The sequence below is a fragment of the Odocoileus virginianus genome, chromosome 2, assembly GCF_023699985.2.
Source record: "Odocoileus virginianus isolate 20LAN1187 ecotype Illinois chromosome 2, Ovbor_1.2, whole genome shotgun sequence".
Taxonomy (NCBI): Eukaryota; Metazoa; Chordata; class Mammalia; order Artiodactyla; family Cervidae; genus Odocoileus; species Odocoileus virginianus.
In genome coordinates this window covers 94657190-94683228 of record NC_069675.1, presented here as the reverse complement: position 1 = coordinate 94683228, position 26039 = coordinate 94657190, and the positions used below count along the sequence as shown (strand labels likewise).

The 26039-nt window shown below is 46.5% G+C and overlaps 1 protein-coding gene across 1 annotated transcript in view; it reads right to left on the bottom strand.

Moving 5' to 3' along the window:
* Positions 1-67: 67 nt before the first annotated feature.
* Positions 68-26039, bottom strand: part of NUP188 (nucleoporin 188) — a 42275-nt gene continuing 16303 nt past the window's right edge. Inside the window, exons 9-44 of the mRNA XM_020874741.2 lie at positions 24525-24736; positions 23385-23499; positions 22319-22519; positions 21362-21451; positions 19987-20052; positions 18948-19067; positions 18056-18182; positions 16377-16529; positions 16057-16183; positions 15759-15846; positions 15587-15663; positions 14777-14891; positions 13295-13415; positions 13117-13183; positions 12311-12439; positions 11865-12004; positions 10947-11053; positions 9755-9961; positions 9468-9637; positions 8887-8956; positions 8427-8494; positions 7799-7994; positions 6077-6154; positions 5716-5801; positions 5386-5531; positions 4972-5153; positions 3834-4034; positions 3594-3686; positions 3058-3216; positions 2629-2766; positions 1935-2009; positions 1609-1842; positions 1372-1503; positions 1066-1139; positions 792-921; positions 68-673 (exon numbers count right to left, since the gene is read on the bottom strand). Of these exons, the coding sequence (XP_020730400.2) occupies positions 497-673; positions 792-921; positions 1066-1139; positions 1372-1503; positions 1609-1842; positions 1935-2009; positions 2629-2766; positions 3058-3216; positions 3594-3686; positions 3834-4034; positions 4972-5153; positions 5386-5531; positions 5716-5801; positions 6077-6154; positions 7799-7994; positions 8427-8494; positions 8887-8956; positions 9468-9637; positions 9755-9961; positions 10947-11053; positions 11865-12004; positions 12311-12439; positions 13117-13183; positions 13295-13415; positions 14777-14891; positions 15587-15663; positions 15759-15846; positions 16057-16183; positions 16377-16529; positions 18056-18182; positions 18948-19067; positions 19987-20052; positions 21362-21451; positions 22319-22519; positions 23385-23499; positions 24525-24736 (4671 nt within the window). The 3' untranslated portion in view covers positions 68-496. The remainder of the gene's footprint in view (positions 674-791; positions 922-1065; positions 1140-1371; positions 1504-1608; positions 1843-1934; positions 2010-2628; positions 2767-3057; positions 3217-3593; positions 3687-3833; positions 4035-4971; positions 5154-5385; positions 5532-5715; positions 5802-6076; positions 6155-7798; positions 7995-8426; positions 8495-8886; positions 8957-9467; positions 9638-9754; positions 9962-10946; positions 11054-11864; positions 12005-12310; positions 12440-13116; positions 13184-13294; positions 13416-14776; positions 14892-15586; positions 15664-15758; positions 15847-16056; positions 16184-16376; positions 16530-18055; positions 18183-18947; positions 19068-19986; positions 20053-21361; positions 21452-22318; positions 22520-23384; positions 23500-24524; positions 24737-26039) is intronic.

Here is a 26039-nt window from a genome sequence, read left to right as displayed (position 1 = left end):
GCCAAGGGAAGCAGAGCGATGCTCTGAGAGCTGGTTAGTCTTGGGCTTGGAAGGTATACCCACACAGTTGTGTATAAACAGTATTTTAATATTTGTATAAATAGACCACAGTATTACCAAAAACTGCAAGAACAGAGTGTGGAAAACAGATTTTCAAACCCGTGCACACAGCCTCCTGGCTGCACGTGACTGGCTCCCTGCCTCTCCCCTGGCCAGGGTCAAGTGCTGTGGGGAATGCTTGAAGGAAGAGAATATACTCTTTAGGGGCATTTTGAACGTGAAACTGAGTGCAGCAGACTCACAGCTCCCCACCCCTGCTGCTGACCTCTTGATCTGTTACAAAAATAACGCCGGGGTGGTGGCTGGAGTCGCGGCGACTCTGGGGAGGGTGACGAGCTGCTCTCAGGCCCAGACAGGCCGTCTGCCAGCAGTACCCTCGCTCCCCAGGTCTGCCGTGCAGGCTGGTGCAGAGTGTAGGCGGCAGCAGGCCAGTGCCCTATCTTTGCACATGTCGGACAAAGGCCTGCACCAGCTGGATCAGAGGCTCCTGACTCTCGGGGCTGACCTTGGAGAGAGAGGTGGACTTGCCCTGCGGTGAGGGAAGGACGCCAGCAGCAGGGGAGCTGGGGGCTCCCCGGCGGAAGTAGCGGGAGAGGCTGGAGAGGAGAGTGCTCTACAAAAGATAAAGCACCCGATGAGGCCCTGTGGCCCCCCTCTCAGGACAGCCCCAGGCACTGGGGGGCTGGGACCCCTGGGTCACCCTGGCAGGCAGGGCCCTCCACCCCTCCTACCAACTCTGAGCTGAGCTCCTGCTTCATCCGCTGCTTGTCCCGGGGGTGCACAGCCGAATCCCGAAGGTAACGCATCGCCTGGGAGATGAGCAGGTAGAAGCAGTTCTCCATGGTGAACATCAGGAGCGACCTGGGGGTGGGGTGGGGGGAGGCGGGCAGATGTGGGCACTGCTGCAGAGCCCACGTGGGCCATGTGCAGGAAGCGGGGATCCAGGAGAGCCGGCCCAAGACCACCCCAGCCCCGAACCAATGTCCAGAAAGAGGGCTTTCTCACTTCAGAGTTCTGGTCCCTTCCACTTGTGTGCTGAGCCCCACAGCCTGGGTGAGAGGCTCCTTTTTCTTGTCCAACTGGAGGAAGAGAAACGGGGGTTTGAAAAAAATAAGGTAGTAGTAACAACTCCGTCACTGAGACCTTCCCATCTCACAGGACCTACGCTAGGTGATTTTATCAGTTACTCGTTAACTGTCACTAGTTCTTAGAGGTCAGCTCAGGATGGGTACACAGGCCCAAGTTGGTGGTTAGGCAGTGGAAAGCTGGGAGGAAGGCTTAGGGTGAGGGGCCAGACAATATCCGACTCACCTCTCCAAGCATGTTCAGGGCCACATTCACGGTGGCCAGAAGGGTCCCGAAGGAGGGGGCCCCTTCAGAGTCAAAGGTGGGAGTGGTGAAGCTCAGGGCAAACAGGAAGCTGTATTCAGCAAGGTCCAGGGACTGCAAAGCAAGACAAGACTGATGGAGGGCGAGACCCCCAGGTACCTCTGGGTGCAGAGCGGAGCCCCGGTGGCCCTGTGGAGGCTGGGGCGTGGGGCGGAGTACCTGATCCAGCAGGACCTGGCAGACATCGGGGGTGAAGCGGCGCAGGGCAGCCAGGGTCCTGCTGAGGATCCTCAGGAGGCCGTACTGGACGGTGCGCAAGGCCCGCTGCTCCGAGGCCTCTGTGTCAGGAGCGGGCTGCTTGGAGGAGGAGCAGGAGGGGGCAGCCGGGGCAGCTGTGGGCGGCCGCTGAGCTCGGGGGCCGACGGCCGAGGGGATGCCCTCCCCATTTTTGTTCTGGCAGGGAGAGGGGAGACAACAGAGAGCTGGCGCGCGGAGGAGTTGGGGCGAGGCCGCCCGGGGTGGGCTGCGGCGGGGGGCTGGGTTACCTGCAGGTAGTGCTGCAGCATCTTGCGGCTGTGCAGGAGGGAGGTGCAGGCCTGGCACAGGTAGCCGAGGTTCACCTGTGGCCAACAGGGGAGGGTGAGGGGGATCCACGGGGCAGCCCCGGCCAGCTGACCAGACCCACCCAGCAGGGCGCGACCGGAAACCACGCCCTTTTCCCGCGTCCCCCGCACCTCCCTGCGTCCTCCAGGCCCAAACCCCCCAGCCACCAAGCAGGCTCAACCAGACTTGGGTCAATAGATGCCTGGACGGTTTCCAAGACCCAGCTAGATACCAGGTACGATATTAAGTCCTAAGTAAATAAATTAGATGGGGACAGTTTTCCCCTCTTATAGAAGAAGAAAATAGTGAGAAGTGAAGTGACCTGGCCAAGGTCACACAACCACAGGCCAGACTCCAGAGCCTGTGCTCCTTCCCCGCCTGCTCCTCCAGCTGGTCCCGTCTCAGTCCTGCACTAAGGGATGTGAACCAGGCTCTATGCCACAGAGCCCAGGTTCTCACCCTATAAGGCCGCCCTGCGCTATGGAGGCAAAACTTCCCTGCAGAGGAAGCAAGGTGAACCCAAGCCTGTGCTACCTAAGAAAACGGCCACGTCCAGCAACAGGCCCACCCTTCACGCCCTGCCTGTTCTCCCTGAACTTGTCCCCAGACTCCCAAAAAGCTGGCCTCAGGCCCCACCTGGACATCCCGCATGAGCTGAGGCAGGTGGAAGTGCCACTCCTTCCTGAAGCTGGAGAGCTGCAGGAGGAAGCCCACAGTGTGGTCCGCCTCCTCCAGGCACGCCAGACTCTGCACCGTCCTCACAGCGTTGAGGCACTGGGGGGACACAGGGAAGGGTGGGCTGACTCAGCCCTGCCGCGTCTGCTCCAGCCCTCCCGCAGGAAGGGGAGTCTTGGGCCCACAAACGCTGAGGCGACAGCATGACAGGTGGCTGGATGAAGAGGCTTCTGTCTGAGCTGATCCCAGACCGTTCCCCTTCCTCCTCAGGGCCTGTCAACCAGCAGTCCTCATGGCACCTCAGAAGTGGGAGCACCCACACTCAGTCCTGAGGAGCCAGATGTCCTTGAACCCCAAGTCCTGACCCCAAAGATGCCGGCAGCCCGTCACCTGTAAGGTCCGCTCCTGGTGAACCCCCACGAAGTCCAGGGCCTCAGTCAGGAAGTTGTAGCGCAGGGTTTTGAGGAGCCGCTCCATCAAGGACATGGAGAGACGGTAGACACCAGGCCAAGAGGGGGCGTCCAGGGACTTCCGAGAAGCGCCGGGCGTCTGAGACACAAACGGCAGGCAGGATCATGACACGGGCCCAGGAACCAGTTAACAGGGACCTTGGGGCTTCCCTGCAACCCAGCAGCTAAAGAAGCCTGGCTCCTTCGAGGAGAAAAGCTCCTGGAAGGGGCGCCAGCAGGGTCAGAGGGGGCCTGAGGTCAGGCGTTAGGTGGAAAGAACACCAGATGGAGATACGAGAAGCCAAAGCCCCAGACTCAGGCTGGGCACTGACTGTGTGAGCTTCTCTGGCTAGCGGTCAGTGCCGGGGTGGGGAGGCCTCTGCATTCTCGGTGCCTTAACTAGGCCCCTCAAGAAAGCAACCTCTGGGCCCAGTGACAGCACCAAAGGGCCTGGGGAGGCAGGCCCCTGGCACTCACCTGCACTGTCCCGTTGCTGCTGAGCTGGTACACACTCAGGAGAGGCAAACAAATGCTCTGGGTGATGCCAGCTCCAGCCACGGCCGTGGCCCCCTGCGAGGAAAAGACGCAGGATGAAACGACGCTGTCATGGCAGCTGCCCACCCCAGGGCGGGGTGGGGGTCTCTCAAGCTGGGAGAACCCCGGGCGGCATCAGCACCCACCGGCACAAGCCCAGCTGCTCCTCTGCCTGCTGCCTACCTGCTGGGTACGGGCCAGGGTGAGGAGCAGGTGCAGCGCTGCCTCGGTGAAGTGCAGGTTCTGCTTCACGCGAAGGCTCACCTCCAGGGTGGTGAAGAGGGTCGGTAGGATGGGGAGCCGGCGGGTCACCTGCAGCCACGAGTCCCCGTCCTCATCCACCTCACACAGCTCCTTGGCCAGGTGCAGGCCCAGGACACAGACCTGCTGGGCCCAGGGGCAGAGACGGTGAGAGGAGGAGGCAGTGCCGGGGGAGAAGGAGAGGAACAGGTCGCCCACGTCACGTGGGGTCAAAGTGAGCTCCCCTCTAACTGTACAATTGCGCTCACCTCCTAAATGGTCCCTCCTTCTCTCCAGATCCTCTCTATTCTGTTCTTCAGCCCAGTGGCTTTTCACCCTTATGGCCATGAGCCACCCAGAATAACCCATACTGCGCTGCAGTATACGCATACCTATATGTTTTCATTAAAGAGTACCTACCTTTATCCCCTGCAAAACAAGCTATTTTCTTCTACATTTTATTCTACTTCATTTAGAAAATGCAGGTTATAATCAAATGAGCCAAGATCCATGAATAGGTCCTGACCCACAGCTTGAAAAACACTGTTCTATACTATTAATACATCTAGCAGGCTTTCTAACATACAAATCTCATCATTTTTCTCCCTTACTTAAAATCCTTACATGGTTTCCTGTTTCACTTAGCACCCAGAATAAAGACCCTAGAAAGGCTACTGGCCATCCAGCCCCCGGCTCTCCAGGCCTCAGTTGACCACAGCTCACACCACGTGACTCTCTCCCACAGCTCAGCACAATGCGGTTCTCGCCACCCAAATCCCCCTGCTCCCGTGGCTTGCCAGCTCTACCAATGCCCAGGTCACTGCTGAAAGGGTGCTTTCTCTCCGAATCCCTAGATGAGGTGAGAACCTCACAGGGCACACTCTCCCTGCGTTTCACCTCTGCAACACTTGCCACAATGGAATTCTGACACACCTCTGCACAGTCTGGTTTGTTAACTTTACCTGTCAGGCTGTGACTGTGCTGCTCACTCACCACCCCGGGCCTGGCCCAGAGCAGGCAGCAGTTCACAGCTGGGGATGCAAGTGGGAAGGACACACCGACTCCCAGGGCGCCCCCTCACCCCGTCCCGCTGGTCCTTATGCCGGAGCCGGGAGCAGTCGTCAGTCTCCATGCTGTCCTTGTCTTCGGTGGCACTGCCCGCCGCCAGGCTGTGGCGGGTCTGGTCAAAAAGCGCGATCACTTCTTCTTGAAGGGTCTCGCAGACGTTCAGCACCAGCTGGGAGTACTGGGGGATGTCATTCACTGCAAAGGACACGGGAGGGGACTCTGTCACGCTACCCAACTCGTTCATCTGTCCCAGGCAGGCGGCTGAGAGCACAGGGTGCCAAGAGGAAGTGCGTCAGCCAGTGGGAGGGGAGGAGACAAAGAGCTTTCATGAAGACCAGAGTCCCAGGACTGAAAACTCAAGCTTCGGGGGAACAACCCCAACTCCGACGCAGAGGAAGCCTTGCCCCTCACTCCCTCCACCCCTCACCTCTCATTTCCTTCATCTGCAGCACCGTGATGAATGCTGAGAACACCTTGGCCTTGGTCTTCTCCATGAGCTGCTGGTCTGCCTGCAGCACTCCCTCCAAGATCTCCGTCAGGGGCCCGAGAATTTCATCCACAGACCCTAACTCTCTGGACACAGCGCAGAGTGGACAGGGAGATGGAACACACCTCACAGAAAGACCACACACAGCCCGCTCCCTTCAGGATGCCCGTGGGGCAGCACGCCTCTCATCAGAGGTCTGCTTCAGTCCCGAAACCCGAGGTGGGGCCGGTGAGGAGGGTGGGAAAGGCTGTCCCTCCTGGCCAGGCTCACCTCTTCCACTGCCGGAGGAGAATAAGCAGCAGGGTGCACATCATGGAGCCGAGGCGGAGGCAGTTCACGGAGGTGGGGACAAGGAGCTGAGGGGGAGACGGCATAGTCAGCATCCTGGGGGCTGACGCCCCAGGAAGCTGGTAGCACTGTACACAGGCCCCTGCGGCCCCAAGCCTCTCTCTCCTGGCAGCACGCTCATGGGGGTGGGCACGGGGAAAGGCCCAGTAGTAGCGGACACTGCCTGGCACCACAGCCTTGGGTCACCTGAGTGATATGACCACTTGCACGGCTACAAGCTTAGTAGCTGCTATTTGACTGCCATCTCCCTGGGAGGAAGGGAAACTCTCCCAGACACACTTACTAACGCCTTGGTCCCCTCGAGCACGTCAAGAAAGAGCTGGCGACGCACTGCAGAGTCCGTCAGGTGCGTTATCTCCGCCTGCAAAGGGACAGGAAGGTCACTGAGGAAAATTTCCCAGACTTCAGAAGTCAAGAAAGATGGGGTCCTCTGTCAGGCAACTGGTCACTGTCTCCTTGGTTAAAGTGAGACTCAAGGGCCCTGATGTTTCCAGGTCCTGCTTAGCCATGGTCAGAACCAAGAAGCTCAGGTTCATTCACCCCCTCCCCAAAAACATCCTTCCTCTGCTCAGACCTTTTGAGGCTTCCCAGTGCAACCCTTCTGGAAACACCAACTCCTCCACAAGGCCTGGGCAACCCTGAGGATCTGGTCCACCTGATTTTGGTATCATCCCCACTGTGCTCACTCAACTCCAACCCTACTGGCCCCCTTCCACCTCTGTGAAAAGGCTCAGCTCTTCCCACTTCTGGGTCTCTGCACTGTGACTCTGACTGCCCAGAGCATCATCTAGAAGCCTCCTCGCACATTCAGGCCTCAGTGTGAACAGTACCTCTTTAGAGGGCCTCCTGACTACTCCTACCCTCCTTTAGCATTCCCTACCATAGCATCCAAGTTATTTCCTTCACCGTGAAATATCATAATCCCGAACTATATTCATTTGTAAATTTGTTTACAATGTGCTTCTCTCATGGGCCACCCCACAAGAGATCAAAGACCGTATCTGTCTTATTCACTGCTGTATCCCAGTGCCTGGCATACAGTAAGCATTCCATTAATATCCATTAAATGAATGAAAAGATGATCAATATCCCAGACAAAACCAAAACAGGTTTCCTAGGGGAAAAGATGTTGGTGGGATTTTCAGAGCTGCAAATCAAGAACTGCTGCCCTGTCTGGACCTAAAAGGTGACACATAAATTCCCCAGAGAAGACTGAGCCTTTTGGTGTGTCTACAGTATCAGGGGTCCAAAACCACCGTGTCACAGCCCATCTCCAAGGCTGTGGACAGTCAGGCACTAGGGAACAAGTCGTGGAAGATATGAGTGTGCCTGGAACAAAGGGTATCTATTAAGCTGAAGTTACAAAGTCAAGATTCTAATTTGGATCCCTAGGGCAAAGCACGTCAATATCAAGTCCTTACTATACAGCAAGATGTTATCAAAGCACACACAAAAAAGCCAAGGAAAAATGCAAATTCTTCCCAAACATCAACGAGCTAAAAACCAATGCTCTGTAGACACACTGCAGAGACAATGGCCTCTGTTCTTTTTCTAAGAACACCAAGGAATACAGTTTCTAGAATCAACAAAAACCACTGTTCTCTAGAGGGTGCTGCTGCAAGCCATTATAGCTACCTGCTGACCAGTCAACAAATATATTTACCCAGCGTCCCCAGGGCACACAGTTGAGGCAATTATCCATGTGCACAAGAGGTGGATGACGGAAGGGGTCCCCAAGACCTAGCTAGGTCCGCAAAGGTAGCTACAGGAGGCTTTTATGAACATCTGAAGGGATTTAAATAATGCCTTCTCTGCACTTTCCTTAAGGGCCCCTTGCTGGCCAAAAAGCCTTCAAGCACCCCACATTTGGCACAGAACCTGTTACATTTTAGGTCTCAGAGAAAAACCATGATCATTCTTTAGCCCAAGGGGCTGTATCTGCTAAGCATCCCAGCATACCGTTGCTAGGATACCAAAGCCAAAACTCGCCCCAGGAGGTTCTTACATGACTGGTGGCGATGATGAGAAGCATCCTCCAGGCGGAGACCAGCATCTGACACTCCACCAGGGAGGTGCAGCTGCTGCCCTCGGTGTCGGCCATGTGAGCGGCCAAGGCCTTGACGTACCCCGACCAGTAGGCAAAGCGCTTCTCGCTGGAAAATTTCTTGAGTGTATCTTTTAATGACTGGTCTAATGAGCCCCTAGGGTGTCGGGAAAAAAATAAGACCTACGGTTAGGTATGAAAAGCAGATGGGAATGTGATGGGCACTGACCCTTGTTGAGGCAGAGAAAGCAACCTCACATGGGCTTAAAGGCAGACGGCTCCGGATCAGCTCCAGTGTGTGGGGCTCACACTTCTTGCTCAACATAATGGGTTAGGCTGAGGCCTTTTCCAGGGTTCCTTCTCCATAAAATCCCGAGCACAAGGAGTTTGCTTCACAATCACTCTTTCTGACAATCATAAATGCCATCAATGGACTGGCCAGGGACATGGATCGGTGGCCCTCCAGAAATGGCTCCAAACCAGCTCTCTCCTCTGCCTGGGATCATACAGCCACGCCCTCAGCAGTAGACTCCATGGGTCCCCCCGCCATAAACCTCTGATTAAAGTCTCAAAAGGGGAAAGGACTCACTTAACTACATAGTATATCTCCAAGCAAATTATCTTCATGATTAGGGCACAGGTTTCCAGGATGCTGGGCTGTGGAGGGGGAGAGCACAGAGTCGTGAGAACCTCTCCCCTGGGGCCCCTCCCTCCCATGTGGGACAGAGCAGGGATCGGCACTAGCAAACAAGAAAGCATGTTCCCTAGCGAGTGGGCATCTAACTTGCAAGAGCAGAAGTGTCAGGTCCACAGTGTCTCCAAGTGAGTGGGGACCAGAGAGCCACCGAGAGAGCAGGGCATGCCACCCTCCTCCCCAAAGCAAGACCTCACAGGAGAGGAGACAAATGCTTCTCTGAGAAAGAAGTTTCAAGTGAAGAAAACGTGCTGGTCATTTAGTCAGATGGGGGTAGACATTTTCCATAGCCCAGTCTCAGCCCAGCCTTCACTCCCAGGGCCTCTCTGCCACTGTCCCTCCTTTCACCACTCACCTCAGATGTTTCCGAGAGAGGAGAAAGTGTACCAAATAGCGGACTCGTTAGATTCTCCCAAAACTTGGGTCTGAAAAGAGAATACATGTCAGAAATCACACCTTCTCTCACACAGCCCTTTTCCTCCTCTTTCCACCTTCCCTTGGTGGTCACCTCTCCACAGTTTCTCAGTTCCAACCCTAACATCTGTGGCATAGGTCACCTGTTCCTATCATTATACATAAACAGAAAGGGGTTCCATGGACAAAACAGGGGTCCAGAGTAAAGCGTGTTCCATTCAGTTAAATGGCTTGAGCAAGTCACCCTCATCTGACTCTACTGTTCCTTGTGAACAATGGCTTTGGGGGTTGGCAGAAGGCGGGAACTTGAAAGGTGGGAACTCTAAGGTAAACACATCAGAGTAAAGATTACACCTGCTGGGGCAGTTTTTTAAAAAGAGAGTAACTCCCACACAATGACCCAAGCATGAAGCACTTTTAAGCATGACCTCTCACAACCAACCTCCCAGAATCACTGGCCCCTCATCTTACAGATAAGGACACGCACTCCAGAGACGAAGTAATTTCTGGAGTCAGACTCACTTGGTTCTGAGGACCAGCATGGCACTGTCCCGCCGGTCCTGCCACAGGGCGTGCAAAAAGGCGATGGCCGCCCGGTGCAGCAGGGGGGGGCACCAATAGCGGTCCTGCTGCTGAGAACTGATCAGCTCCAGCACTGCGTGGAGACAGCTCCACACCCCGAGGCTGAATTCCTGCAGAGGGACAGTGAGAGCTCAGGCCCACAGCTTCCGCCCACAGCCAGACCCGCGGAGTCCAGAACCCACCTCCCAGAGGGCCATCTCCCAGCTTCAACCAAGGTGCAGGCTCACCTTGGAGCCATCGCTGCCATCCTTCACCTCCAGATTCAGAAATAGTTCAATGAGGCCTGGCTGCGTCTCTACCGCAACCGTAAGGAATTCCAGAATCATGACTTTGATGCGCATATCCTCAATCTTGCTCTGCAGTCGGGTCAGGAAGGCGTCTCGGATGGCAGCTGCATCACTACCCAGGCAGGCATACACTGACATGGGGGCCACCTGGGGGAGACCGGGACACACAGGTAGAGCTCCACCTCCAGAAAAACCGCAATAGGCTGAAGAACTCTTGGGAATTGTCAGAGAGGGCAACATCCAGATGGACAGGTCTGGCCGAAAGGGACATCACACCAAACTACAGCAAAAGATGCCCCATGATTCCCAGAGAAAACAGCAATCAACATAAAAAGATGCATAACCTCTCTGACGGTTAAATAAACGTAAAGTTTTTTAAAAAAGATAACACTGATTTGCCTATTAGATTAGCAAAGATTAAAAAACTGGTGAAGTCACTGTGGCAAGGATACAAGACTTAGGTTTTAGGAGTATAAACTGTTACATCCTTTCTGGAGGCTAATTTCAAAATACCTAATAAAAATTTAAATGTTCTTTAACATCTAACTAATTTTTAGGAATTGTAAACAAAAGTTTACAGAGTTCTGTGGATAGCAATGTTCACTATAGCACTATTTAACAGTAAGACAGAAAATAGCCTAAATAAATTAGGACCCATCCATGCTATGGCATACCATATAAGCATCAGAGAAAGGTGGATCCCAATGTGCCCACATGGCAAGGCTGCAGGATATGGTGTTAAGTGAAGAAAGCTAGTCACAAAACAGTATGTATCGTGGAATTCTGCTTTTGAAAAGAACAAAAGCTCACACTAAACATCCTTTAATATATAAGCATGGATAACAAGAAACCTGGAGCAATGCGTACCCATCTGTTCACAGGAATTCTTAGAATAAGGAGATCAGAGGAGACCTTAATTTTCTGTAAAAGTTTATCTGTAACATTTAAATAAATATTTTAAAATGCGTATGTATGTCTTTTATAATCAGGAAAAAAAAGTGTGTGTGAGTGAGTGTATGTCTATGGCTACATCACTTTAAAAGTCCAAGTCAGTTACATCTCTTAGAAGAAAGACTGTTCTCAAGCACAAAGTCAGTTTTCTGGGGCTTTGACTTATTAGGTGGGATCCTACCGTGGCCAGACGTTTTAGCAGCTGGATGGCAAGACGAGGCAGAGCTGGGTCGTGTTTGTGGTAGATGTATTTGGCAAGAACAGCAATAAGGTTGTTCCCATGGGCACCTGAAGAAGTACAGGAAATAGTTCAGACACCAAAGTATGCCTAATTCAAGATCTTAGGAGAGGTTTCTGTTCAGAAAGCTCACATACATGAAGGAATTTACTCTCGACTACTTGGAGGGCCCAAGCAATGCAGGTGGCCCTGTCATTCTCTTTCTTCGGTAGCCAAGGAGACAGGCAGGATTGGGGGTAAATAGCTCAATCCAGTACATTACGAGCAAAATGAGATATTTTTAAAAAAATAGTCTTTTAACAAACAGATTAGAAAAAAGACATCACATTATATGTAACATGGCACTAAATGCAAAAAATCATAAAAATCCCCAAATGATATAGCTAGAAAAAGGTCATAGATGTTGTCCAAATGCCTACTTGAAAATGAGGAAACTGGGTCCCAAAGAGATTAAAAGAGTAGTTTAAAGCCAAAGAGTAATAACAGTCAACACTAACTAGGTACCAAGTTCTATAGGTAGTAATTGAAAGTTCATTATGATCTTACAAGGTAGATACTGCGACCATCCCCATTTTATAGATGAGAAATCTGAGGCACAGTTGTTAAAATAAGGTGCCCAAGGTCAAAGCTGGTTGGAGCCAGAATTTTAACCGAGATACTCTGAACATGTATTCTTTACTACTATTCTATCACCACTAGGAGGCAGACATGAAGTATGATACAGTCTTATTTCTAAGTCCAGTTGGCGATCATTAACAAATTTCCTCAAAGAGTTCATCAGAGAATACTGTTGACCTAAAACACAGCCTGCAGTATGTATTTATGGGCAGAAATGCTGCTGATTAGAAGAAAAATACATACCATGCTGTGTGAGAGCCTGTTCTAGAGGGGACACCACATTAGAAGGCGGTTTCAGCCGGATGACATTGTTGGTGACGGAGAATGCCAGTTTCACTGTCTTGATCAGCAGCTGGCCCTGGCCCTGGCCCTCTGCCCCATCACTAGGGTGCCAAATGGAAACCAAAGTTGATTCAGACAACATGACTTCATTCGCAACACATGTGCTCTCATGAATTAGATTCCAACAACAATCCCAGAGTTCAACAGCTTCTTTTACAGGCCCCAGTCCAAACTAAGAGAGAGGAGGCACAATCAACTCCCTTTGCTATGTGCCAGTCTACACAGCAGCTAGTAGGTTATACAAGGCTACATCCTAGGAAGAACAAGATTGTCTTTCTTAAACTCCAGTTTTTACAACATGCAGGCACGATAAAGATACATGGGGGAAGGTGGACAGGGAGGCCTACCTGCGGGGCTGAGCAGCCATGACCATGTCGATGGTGTCCACACCGATGCCCATGATATTGATCACTGTCTGTCCTGCTTCCGTGTAGGCCAAGCTGCAGATGCAGAGAGACTGCAGGCTGGGGGTGTGACTGGAAGACAGACACATTCCGAGTTACCGGGGAGCCATCAAATTTATTACTAGAAGTAAAGGATATTGTCCTAATCTAACCAACTGGACATCAGTGATACAAATCAGCTCTCTGCCAGAGGAAGCCACTCTGATTCGTTTCCTTAAACAGACCCTGAGAAACCATCTAAATATCCGTCGATTAATGAAAACGCTTACTGAAACGAATCACCATTAATCCATAGAATGGAATGCATGGAACCACTAAAACAAGACAGATCTGTATGTAGTGGCATGGAAATACAGTTACAGAAGATTAAGTACAAGCAGAGGAAAAAAACCTAGAAGATACATGTTAACTTGTTAATAGCCATCTCTGGGAAATAGGTTTATGAAGGGCATCTTGCCCTATTTCTCTATGAACATACACAGCTTTTGTAAAGATCATAAAAAGCATGTGTATAATTTCACTGGGAACAACCTTGTTTCCACTTCATTTGCTCTTCTCTCTTCAGAGGAATAAAGGAGAAACAGGCTGGTGGAAGGCAAATCAGAACCCCAAGAGCACTGAACTCTGGGCCCAACCAAACTGAATTCTCTGGAAGAACGAGCCAGCTGTGCAGAGCAGAAGTCCGAGTCTTTCCTTGCCGAGTGGCAGCATCTTAAAGTACCAAGCGCTAGAAATCTCCCCCCTCCTACCTGCTGTGCAGGTCTGTCTCATGGCACAGGTTCAGTATTGAATGAATCAGCTCCAGGATCAGGCAACCTGGACTCCAGAAAAGACAGAGGAGTGATGTGACCTCGTGTAACGACCCTTATCCCAAGAAAGAAAGATGTCCAGGGAGCCTCCCATCTTTGCTGCCCACGTTCTCCTTACCAATCTGTTCTCTCACACCATGAGAGTTGTAGCGCCACTTGTGGTAACTTGGCAGCATCTCCTTCAGCACAAACATGACACAAGGCACCAGCCCTTGGTTCTGGGTACTACCAAGCTGCCCCTATAAGAAACCTTGCTGTGAGGGCATATGGCACTTAAGGATAAGTCACTTTATCACTAGAGATTTGACTCCAAGACCACAGATCCAAAAGAAATCTGGGCAAACCTTGGCTATCGGGGGTGGGGGGGGGGGGTAGGCGAAAAACAACAAACATCAGAATACTCTAGTTCAACTGAATCCAAGTCATAGGTTTCCCTAGAATAGAGAAAGGGACTAAAAAGACAATGTGACAGTATCACAAAAGGCACTTACAAGAAAAAGATGAAGGCTAAACCTGAGCAGGAGAGAGGTCCATCTTAAACACAGAGGATACAAGATTGTTGACAATGGAAAAATGCAGGTTTACTGTCATGATCACCAACCACCCTCTAAATTCTATCCCATCACTCAAATATCAGAAAGGAGATCTGATATTCAAAATTCTTTGTCCTAATATTACTTGTTACCATCAGCTTCCTTATCTTAAAGGTGAGATTTCTTTATATAAACATATCTACTTCCCTATCTCTACACAGAACCGTTTCTATTTAAGCATTCATTGACTAATTCTTGCAAGCAGCACACATGCTGAGCATTCTTCATGCAGGGCCCGCTCAACTCCATGAGGTAGAGATCATTTATCACACCAGTTCAGAGAGGAGCTAAGAAATTTAATACTTGTCCAAGGTCATACAGCTATTAAGTGGTCAACCTGAAAGGTAAACCTAATTTTGACCCCCAAATCCATGCTACACAAGTATTTTTCAACCAGAGCTGTGATTCATTACTGGACTGTGAGATCAGCTTGTTAGAAAACATCAGAACGCACCTTGCATAGTACAAGTTGTATCACACTGTGCAACTACACTTTCTGTGTGCTTAGTCGCTCGGCCGTTTCCGATTCTTGCGACCCCATAGACTAGCCTACTAGGCTCCTCTGTCCATGGGATTCTCCAGGCAAGAATACTGGAGTGGGTTGCCATTCACTTCTCCAGGGGATCTTCCCAACCCAGGAATCAAACCTGGGCCTTCTGCATCGTAGGCAGATTCTTTACTGACTAAGCGATGCGGGAAGCCCCAACTCTACTTTAGAGGTAAACACATGATGTAAATACCAGGACATGATGAAATGTATACATATTACCCTGGGCTTTGTCAGAAATAACATTATGAAGTCACTGCATTATGCTGTACAGACTCTGAGTATTAAATAAGTTAACAAAGATGAAGCATCTACTATAAAGTCAGGCACACAATAGTCAGGACACAGAGACTGCTATCACTGTAACTTCAGAACAACTGTTAAACGCCTGCAAACAGATGACTACAGTAGCAGGATATAGGAAAACTATTTCAGATGTTTCTATCTGATGAGATTTTACCTTGACAAGAGTGGTGATCAAGCGCAGAAAGGCAATAGTGACCCCATACTCGCCCTGGGGCTGTTCACTATTCATCAAGAGGTTTCCATACCCACCAGCATTCATCCCCTCAGCACTGGGAAAAAACAGAGGAACAAAGGGGAAAAAAACGATGGAGGCTTTCAATAAACTGTAATCTCAATTTCAATAAACTATAATAATTCCTGTTATTGTCTCAATGACTTGGGCATAAAATGGAAAAGCTCTGCAAAGGCTACTTATTAACCAGGGGAAGCATTAAGGACTTTACTGATATACAATCTCTAAAGTGAAAAATCAAACATGAAGCAAGCATGTTTGCCTTATAAGCAAGAGAGAGCAAGGAGAGAATGCTCAGGTAGTAAGATGGAGCCTGTGTATTAATAACTGGTCCATCAGCAAGTTTGCATGGCCATGAAACACAGAAAAGTAGAGTGACCTCTGCTTAAAAGGGGAAGTTGAGCCTCTGGATCCAGACACCCCTGGATTCTCTAGACTAGAAAGTTAACTTCCACATGCCTAAGGTGGTTGCTGTTGGGTGAGAAATACCTCTCTCCCTCAGCTTTAAAGACTGTGAGCCATCAGTGCTCACCTAAGGAAAGAGCCTCTGTGCCCCAAGTCCCATCACCTCCTTCGCCTCATCCTGACTCATTTCTGGTGAGAGGACTGAAAAAGGCAAGTAGCAGAATGCACAGGCACAGAGAAGCACCTTTAAAACCATTGAAGCTAGCTGAGATCTGAAATGTAAGTGACACTCCCCAAGAATACACTCTACCCCAAGACCTGGCTCACCTGATCATCTGACTCATGTTGGAGACCTGGTGAGCCACGAAAGGCAAGAAGCCTGTGTGAAGAAGATCAGTCCAGACCTGGGGAGGGAAAAGAAGAGTCGAGCGTCTGTGGTGGGTCTTCAGGTATACGCCACTCGTGACATTTTTTGGCTGTTAGGAAGACTGTGGCTCACCTTTGCTGGGTTCCGGGCAGCCAAAACGGTCAAGCAATTGACACAAGAAGCAATGACATCCACAGGCGGGGAGATCACTGTCGTTAACCTGGTTAGAAAACAACGCACTGTACTCAGTAAAATGAATTAAAATGACTTGTTCAATCACAAATATTTTCCAGTCCTCTCTCCCCAGGTCCCTCCTGGCAGCAGGGAATGAAAACAGGAAATCCCTCTGTGGTGGAGAGACATCACACCAGGGCTTCCCACCGTGGGCTGCGTGCAGCCTCTGACCCAGTGGGAGGGACCAGATACTGACCTTTGCAGCAGCATGTAGATGCGGGACGTGATGGGCAGGAGGCAGTCTGCTATCGACAGGTCTGTACTGATGACTTTATGGACAAGGTCGATGATGGGTTTGACCCGCTGGCAATGCTGAATCACATCTGGGGGGGAAAAGTTGTGATCTCAATGAAAACAACTACTTTAAGATTACTGAATAGTCTCTGAGACCCAGATAAACAATGCTAATCACAACCTGGGAGGTTCTGAATCTTATCTTGAAAGTCTCTGTCTTCCAAATCCTCTAACCATGTCCATTTTTCTTCCCACAGCGATCGCTCTCCGAGCTGAGCTCACCTGCAGTGGAAACGACATGCAGCAGCATTTCAATCTCGCAGGTGAAGAGGGTCCAGCTGCTGTAGGAGTACTCCCAGCGCACCAGGTAGGCCCTGTCGTCCAGCATCACTTGGCCCACAGTGCCTTGAGGTATGCGAAGGTTGGTCTGACCCCCTAAAGAAGAAAGAGAAATTAGTCCAATAGGAAGAGGAGATTCCTATGGCAGACGGCAATATCTAATCCCACAGAGATGTACAGACTCTCTTCTTAGTACCCACTATTGTTATAGCTTTTTGCATTAAAAAGAAACAAAAACAAAAACTCTCACTGTCATAGGGGAAGTGAGTCTTCCCATGTGTCTGAAAAACAATCGAGTGCAGAGTGGTTCTCCACTCACATGATGACTATAGGAAGACCACCCTACAGGACAGCAGGTGCCTGGGTCACCAGGTTAAGTCACTAAGGATGCAGACACTAGAAGAGTAAGGCTGTGCCTTCCACATTTTATTCCTTGAGCACGTGGAATATACAAGAGCTTACAACTGTTAAGAGGCTACTCTCACACGCTGCCGGCAGGAAAGGAAATTGCTGTTTTTCTACAACTTAATTTGACACAATCCATTCAAAAATTTTCTACAATTTTTCTCAAGTTGTGGTAAAAAAAAAATACATAAAATTTACCATTTTAACCATTTCTAAGTTGTCAGGCCAGTGGCATTACATACATTCACATGGTTACCTTCACTACCATCAACTCAAAGATCTGTTTTTATCATGTAAATCTGAAATTCTGTACCCATTAACCTGTAATCTCCATTATCCCAGCCCCCAGCCCCTGTCAACCACCATTCTATGTTCTGTCACTATAAATCTAACTACTCTAAGTACCTCGTATGCATGAAATCATACGGTATTTATCCTTTCCGGACTCTTCTACTTCATTTAGTATCATGTTTTCAAGGCTCACCCATGTTATATATAGCACGTGTCAGAATTCCTTTTCTCTTTAAGGCTGAATAATATTCCAAATTTTGGCTCGTAAGAAAACTTGGTGTCTTACCTACATATACTGCATTTTAGAAAATCCATTTCATCTGTCAGTGGACATGTATTTTAAAATTTTATTGCATATACCCTTTCACCCAGCAATCCCACTTTAGGGATACTATGTACTAAAAAGTAAAAGCACCAGGATATAAAGGTATATGTCCCCAGAGAAGCACTGTTTGTAGTGGCAAAAACCTGACATAGCCTAAATGTCCTCTAAAAGGTGAAAGATAAAAAAATATGAAACATCAAGAATAATTATACAGTTATTAAAAACAGTGAGTCAGATCTACATGTAATAAAATCAATTTGCAGAATGAATCTGTGAGAGAATACAGAAATGTGTAAAAGGACACACACCAAACTCTTAACATTAATTATCTGATAGAGACAGGTCTGAATAGAGATTTGAATTTTTTAAACTGTAGCTCTGCATTGTTTCCCTTGTTATAATGAACAAGCATTATTTTTGAAGTAAAACAATCAAATGATGTACAACAGTAAGAAACCAATAATTTACCAGCAAATCAACAAGCACAGTGGAGGAGAGGATCCACTTTAAAGGCACCTGCCATGAAATATTAAAATGGCAGTAAGGTCAACACAGACGCCGTGGAAGAGGCTACTGAGCCAGGGTCGTCTGTCTCTCTCACCTAGAGGGTAAAGGAGTTTGGGTGTTTGCCTCCGCCAAAGAGTTCCATCTTCATGGGAGATCACATCATGGGGCTTGTGCTTATAGAGTTCATTGTAGAAAGACATCTTATCCAAGAAACTATACACCTGCCAAAACACAGGAAAAAAAACCAAAGAGCTACACATTTACTGAGGGACATTTAAGAGGCCTCCCATGTGCTTTTCTGCCAGACTGTGTATGTGCTGACTCTCAAACTCCCTGCAAAGCCATCCCTAGGACTCTTCTGAGACTTGCCTTAGCACTCCTTGTGAAGTCAAACCCTACTTACTCTTTAACACCCACCTCAAGGCCCCTCTCACTCCACAGACAGCTGTCTCTCCTGAAGAGTATGGTCTTGACCACTCAGGTGACATATATCACATAGCACCTGGCTTTACGGTTCTTATTTAGTCACTAGGCTGTGTCCAGTTCTTTGCGACCTCATGGACTATAGTCCACCAGGCTCCTCTGTCCATGGGATTTCCCAGGCAAGAATACTAGAGAGGGTTGCCATTTCCTTCTCCAGGGGATCTTCCTGACCCAGGGATCAAACCCAATCCCCTGCATTGGCAGGCAGATTCTTTACTGCTGATCCACCAGGGAAGCCCACTTAGCTTTACTACTTAATTCTTATATCCATTATTCTCTTCAAACTAGATATTAAGGAACTTCACATTTTGTCTTACTCCCACATTATCTACAATAGGTACTTAAGAAAATTTAATTTTATAGAACTGAGGAACTATCTTTGGCATTTTTCATTCAACTGCAGACTAATGCTTGCCATGGCAGTGGAACTGCAACATGAAAAGCAAAAAGGATTTCTAAAAAACATCTCCCATTCTGTTTAGGCATCTAACTTAACAACCTACCTTCTTAGCAGTAGATTTCCCTGATACAAGGGCTCGAAGCAATTGCAAGAGAGGGGAAAGGAGATGGGGAAACATCCCACATACACTGTCCAGAATAATCCCAAGACCAGAGGTTGGTTCCTATGACAGAAGGGAAGAAGTCACTGACCTTCATGTCATCCAGAAATTAACACATCTCTGAATTGCCCAGCAACCATAAGAAAATGTAAAATTAATCCTTTTCTTTAGGTAGACGGCATTTCTCTAATAATTTAAAACCCATGTTAAATATCCAGTGAAAAAGGCTTCAACAACTGACTGAGACAGATCCTGAAGAGAGACTACTGCTGCCTCCACTGACCTCTGCTAGGCATCCTCGCCACAGGAAAACACTAATTAGCTGTATATGATCTGCTTCCACTGATATGAAAAGCACCCACAGCCTGCCGGCAATTAGCACCACACGTGAGCATCACATCCTAATCTGCATTTTGTTTCCCCACTACCTCAGGAGAAAGACGGTATAATACACAGGCAAATCATTTAGGCCATAGTTCAAAAAAAAACAAGATTTACTCATCACCTGGGCCTTGAGGCTTGAGGCTGCTGTCAATGCTAAGACTAAATACCAGTGAGAAACTGTTCTCTCCAAAGCCAAATCCTTACCCTAACCTGTAACAGTACTCCAAAAATTTCTAAGACACTTACAATCACCCAATGGTATGTTCAGGAGTTATAGCACTACTGGTGCCTGAGACTCTTGATGTGAAAAAAAAGACTTGGTGGGTAGGAGAGAGGACACAGGTTAATAATGTGGACTAGAAACTCAAATCAGACAGAACTACATCTTGATCCTATCTAGCGGTAGTGATAGCTTGGGCAAGTAACTTCACATCTCTGAGCACCACATTTCCCCACACACAAAACTGTGATGATATTATCTAATTTATCAATTTTTGTAGAGATTACATGAGAAAACAGACTTAAAAGCTTAGTATAAGAACTAAAACAAATTCTGCTACAGAGAACACCACAGCATGACTCCCTCTGACATACTTACTGTTCCCCAGAACAGTTCTGGGAGAGAAGGGTCTGCCAGGACTTCACATGCTGTGTCAATTACATCCTGTTGAGGAAGGAAAAAGAAAGTGGTTTTTTTTCCTGGTTAAACTAGTCTTTTTTTTTTTTTTTTAGCTGCATTCTATTAAAATAAAAACATGAATAATACCTTCATATAGTATGTCAGAAAGAATTCTGGGATTAAAAAGTAAGGAATTGTAAAATGGTAAGCAAATTAACCTTTCTGAACTTCAAATTCTAATAGGGTGAAAATATTACCTGCTTCACAATGTTGTCCTAAGGATTAAATGAGATCATGTATGGGGAAACAAACTGCAAATTTTACACTGTATGTAAACGGGAGGTACTACTAGGCCCAGCTTAGCTGAACCATCCTCCCATCCACTCTGTCCGTGGGGAAATTATCTTCTACAAAAGTGGTCCCTGGTGCCATAAAAGTCTGGGATGCTGCTCTAGGGAACTAATGGATGGAGACGATGATGTGGTTTGTGGCTACCATAATTAACAGCACAGCTACAGGCTAAAAGAAATCTGACATACTTATCAACCAATAATATATGGATCTAATTTATTTATATCCTAATACAAACTTATGATAAACTTATGACATATACAACTAGAAATTTGAGTCCTACCTTATTTGAAGATACATTTCTCTAGATATGATAAAGGTTGTGAAGCTTTACTAAAATGTTCGTATTAAGTAAATACTGTCTGGGATTTGCTTCAAAATAACCAAGGAGGTAGGAGGGAGGTTCAAGAGGGAAGGGATATATGTATACCTATGGCTGATTCATGTTGCTGTGTGGGAGAAACCACAATACTGTAAAGTAATTATCCTCCTAAAAAAAAAGTAACCAAGGAGGGAAGGGGCAGAAATGATCACAATCAGCTGCACAGTGATAATCTGGAAGCTGGTGATCGAGCATGAGGGTTCATTAAACAAATCTGTCTCCTTCAGTATTATCTTTAAAATATTTCATTTTTTAAAAATATTGCACAAGAATATTTATTAGCATTCATGGATGTTTGGGATAAATGCATTACAGAGTAAAAAATTAGGTTGTAGAACAGTATATAAACTGTGATTCCGTTTCTAAAGAACTATTCTATTTTTACATTTGGAAGGGAATATATAAAAATGTTAACATAGGTTATCCTGTGTGGTGGGTTTATAGTTTTTTCTTTTTATCAGCACTTTGACTTTTTAATCATTAATATATAATACAGTAAGTGAAAAACAGCAATAAACAGCAAATTATACTTGAAGTGTTATATCAGCTCCAAAGGAGTATTTTAGGAAAAAGACTGCAAGCTGGGCAGTATAGACAATCTCGTGAAAGCCAGACACTGACCTGCTGATTGCCTAGGGTGTGCAGCTCCAGGGAGGTCAGGACAAAAGAAAGGAGTCCATAGACACACATGCACGCAGTACTGGTGGTACACTGTAACAACAGAGGAGTCAGGGGTAATTCTGAGCAACAACACTCTTCTCTAGGTTCGGCGTAATCCCATCACATTAATGTAGTCTCTAAACAAATGGGAAGAGAACTTGAGGCTTCACAATTTTCCTAATTTAGTCCCAAAATCAGGAAGACAAACGGAGAAAGGAGAAAGCAGAAGCTATACACATTACAACACAGTCAAGAACATCAAAAGGGAACCCTTTTCAAAATGATCAAAGTTTTCATAGGGAAGAAAACCACCTCCAGCCTACAAAAACGATAGAGCTTCTATGTGCTGGTATGAATGAAGCAGCTGCCTCAACTGTCACTGAGATAAATCAACCAGTGCCAACAATTTGGCTAAGGTTTCATTCAGCATGACAGAACAAGCTGATTAAACCATGCCACTCAAACTAAGCCCCAACACAAGACTCAAAAAGAATTTCTAACTCATCCCATTACAGTTGAATGAATAAGCCCTCTCCAAAGATTTATCCAGTCACTATGACCAAAGTTGTAAGAGATACTTAGTGGCACAGCATAACACAATGGCAAAGGGTCAGAAAAAGTAGGTTCAAGCGGGATCCACCAACTGCCAACTCATAGTTTCTGTGGGCAAACACCATCCCTTCTCAGTTTCAATTTCCTAACATGTAAAACAGGGTAATAATTCCCAATACACAGAAGTGTTCTGAGGATGAAGTAAGATACTGTGCAGAAAATGCTGAGAACAATGTCTACCACAGTAAAGGCTCTATAAAGGTTACAAAATTATCATCGTTATCCCCGTCACTGACAGTCATTATTACTATAATAATGATTCATCAATGAGCATACACCCTGCTCTCTGCCCACTTGCATGCTCACATCATTTCCTCCACTGGCCAGCGAGCGGAGCAGTCGGGTCAAGTACTGAAAGACATTCAGTTGGATAGCTGTCCCCCCTATCTTCCGGACCACACTGCTTGTCTCTTCTGGATTCAGGGTGTGACGGAGGAGGGCCCATGCCAAAAGCACTGGGGCATGATGCGGAATGTCCCCAAAGGTCAACATCAAACGGTCCATATCCTAATGAAAAGAGGAAACAACATCCATGTCACTTAAAAGAAAGGGTCAAGAGTCTCACACAGGATCTTTCACCATGCTTAATAGTCTTTCATCTACCTAGAGTGGCCCCTCTCCCATTCTAACATTTTACTCTCCCTAAGCCCCCAGACACTTCATGAAAAAGACCCCTCAATTACTCTTCCCTTTACCCACAATTTTCTCTCTTGATTTTAAGTTGTGCCAATTTAAGATGATAAAATTTATGTTCAAATGAAGACTCCTAGAAAATGTCCCTGATTCTTCCAGAACTTTCTCAGATCTCTCATTTTCTATCTTTCTGACTATCCTATCTCAATATTCTTCCCTGTTCCTCTTCTTTCACATGCTGCATAAACGCAGGTAACATCCAAGGTTCTGTCCTTGGGCCCCCTTTTGTCCTATCATCTCCCTAAGGGACTCTACTCATTCTCACAGATTGAACTATCACCTCTGTGCAAGTAATTAATAAATCGCAGATTTATTCCAAATCCAATGAACTGCTTTTTAAAAAAAACCATGTATTTATTACATATTTGACCACTCTGGGACTTAGTTGTAGCACACAGGACCTTGAATCTTCATTGTGGCATGTGGAATTTTTAGTTGCAGCATGTGGGGACTTTAGCTGATTCAGATGCAGTTCCCTGACCAGGGAGTGAACCTAGGTCCCTTAGTCCTGGGTGCTTGGGAGTTTTAGTCACTGGACCACCAGGAAAGTCCTTTAATTAACAGTGTAGAACCACAAATTCTACAAGAAGGAAATATGTGGCAGTGCACTTAGGTGGTTAAAAGCTTACTGCTAATTATATAAACATTCTGAAAAAAGAAGAGGCTGTTTCAAGTTCACCTGACAAATAAGTCCATCCTGAGCAAACTGGTGCAGTTCTCTTCTGTCATCCAAAGCACACTTATGCAAGGATTCAATATCCATGCCTTCCACCAGGATAAGGGCACTGAAGTATCTGGAGAGAAAAACAGTATCACGATGTCATACATGCTACTCTGAACCTCAATAAAGAATAAGGTAAAATGTAAGACACTTCAGCATCGAGTTATTTTACATTCTTTTTTCATATTCAAGACTTCTAAATTCAGTAGGTATTTTACACTTCCAGCACATCTCAATTTGACCAGACATATTTTACTTTTTGGCTGTACCACATGGTTTGCCGAATGTTACTTGGCCAGCCAGGGATTGCACCCGGGTCCTCAGCAGTGTGAATGTGGAATCCTAACCACTGGACCACAAAGGAATTCCCAAGACCAGTCTTATTTATATTATTTTAGTTTTATCTTTAAATTTTACTTATTTTTGGCCACATTGTGCAGCACGCAGGATCTTAGTTCCCTGACCAGGGATCAAACCTGTGCCCCCTGCAGTGGAAGCATAGAGTCCTAACCACTGCTCCACCAGGGAAGTCCACCAGCCGTATTTTAAATGTTTGATAGTCTCATGTGGCTTCTGCCCACCAAAGCACAGATCCAGTACTAAATGTTTCTACAGCCAACAACTATATCTAGCCCAGATCAACTCACTGGTCAAATGTGTATTTTTGTTCATAGAGGAAATAGGCTCAAAATGTGGATATATCCATTTCCATAAAATTTAAAAAGCTATATACACTATGACCTCAAAGAGGACAGGGAACACACCTGTCCTATTTATCACTGCTTTCTTAGCACCTGCACAGTGTTTCGTCTATAAGTTGCTCAATGGATTTTTCGCAGAACGAAAGGATGAACCCTTAGATGAAAAACAGTAAGAAATAGAATAGAATACGACACTTATTTTGAGAAAAGCTATCCCTCTCAATCCAGGTCTTTTCTCCCTGAATGACCTGGAACGTGGTAGTACACTGATCTATTTCCCCAGCTATTAAGTGAAAAATGTATCTAGAACCCTCCCCTCACCCATTCACAAGACCACTCTAATATCGATGCTCTAAATACTGAATAAGTTCTAAGACCTCAATTTATTCACACTTACCCAATCCGATCCACAAAAGGATCCATGGTCTCATCTACCAGGTGCCTGTTAGTCTGCCTACTACCAAATCCTTGCTCTTTAAACATCTTGGTTAACACCAATAGGTCACTAGGCGCCATCTCAAAGTATGCATAATACAGGAAAATAATTTCTAGCAGCATGGACTGCTCCCGAAGGCACTGAACAAACCAGCGAGACACCTGGCGCTCAGTCTGCAAAACCAATGAAGAAAAGTGGGAGAGAGATGAAGTCAGATTTTAAACACATTTGAATCCTTAAGTTATTTTTATTAGGTAATACATATATAAAAATAAGATTAGAAAAAATCTTCTCCCTACAATTTCTGTTGCCCAGGTATCCAAATCTATCCCCAGAGGCAACCACTGTTGGAGGTATTTGTCTTTCCTTCCAGTAATATGCCATACACTTTCATTCATTCAGACTAGTGGCTGCTGGGGGCCAGGTGTCACAGACTAACTGCAAACTTCCTAGTTAGACAGAAATGTTCTGTATATTGATTATGAAGGTGGTTACTGCATATAACTATATACAACTGCCAAAACTCAAAATGAGTGATGAATTTTACTGGATGCAAATTATACCTGAATAAAGCTGGGAGATGCTACAGATTAGTCATTTCATCATTTAAGTGTGAATGCATTTATGGAATAAACTCAAAGTGAAACTACTAGGTCAAGAAATACGTGCTTTTCAATTTTTAGATATTATCACAATGTTTTCCATTAAAAAATACACAAATTCAAACAGTAAAATATAAGTGCCCATCATCCCAACCCTTGGATGTGAGTGTTTATATATGTTCATATCATTCGCCTGTTTTTTCTTCAGTTATGCTTACTGACGTGTAGGCATTCTTTCCATTTTAAGAACCCTTTGTGCTATGAGTTTGTCTTTTGACTTTACTTACAGCACTACTTTTGGTGTTTTGCCTTGTAAAAGTTTTTGACTTGATGTTGCTGAGCTTATCTTTTAATAGCTTTTGAGTTTTACTTTTAAAAATCTTCTCCACTCCCCAAAAATAAAACAAAATCACCTCCCATGTTTCTTCTAGTACTTCTATGGTTGAATTTTTAAAATTTAAATCATTGATCACTCTCTGATTTTCCTCTGGTAGAAGGAATGGAGAAAGAGACAGAATCGATTTTTCTCCACATGGTCACCCAGTAGTCCCAACACTATTGACCTGAATAACTAACTAAGTAGTAATTAATTCCCTATTAATTCAAAATGTCACCTTTATCATACACTAATTCCCTATCAGCATTTAGTCCATACTAGACGTTCTACTATGTGCTAGTCTTCAGTCTATTTACCCATGTACCAATGCCATCTTTAAATTATTTTAGTCTTATTTATAATAAAATGAATCTTCCTTTCTCAAAAATTTCCTGGCTACTGTTACTTATTTTATTTTTCAAATAAATTTTAGAACCATATGTCTAGTTCCAAAATAAATGGCAAAGCAAATACTTGTTAGTACTTTTTCTAGAATCA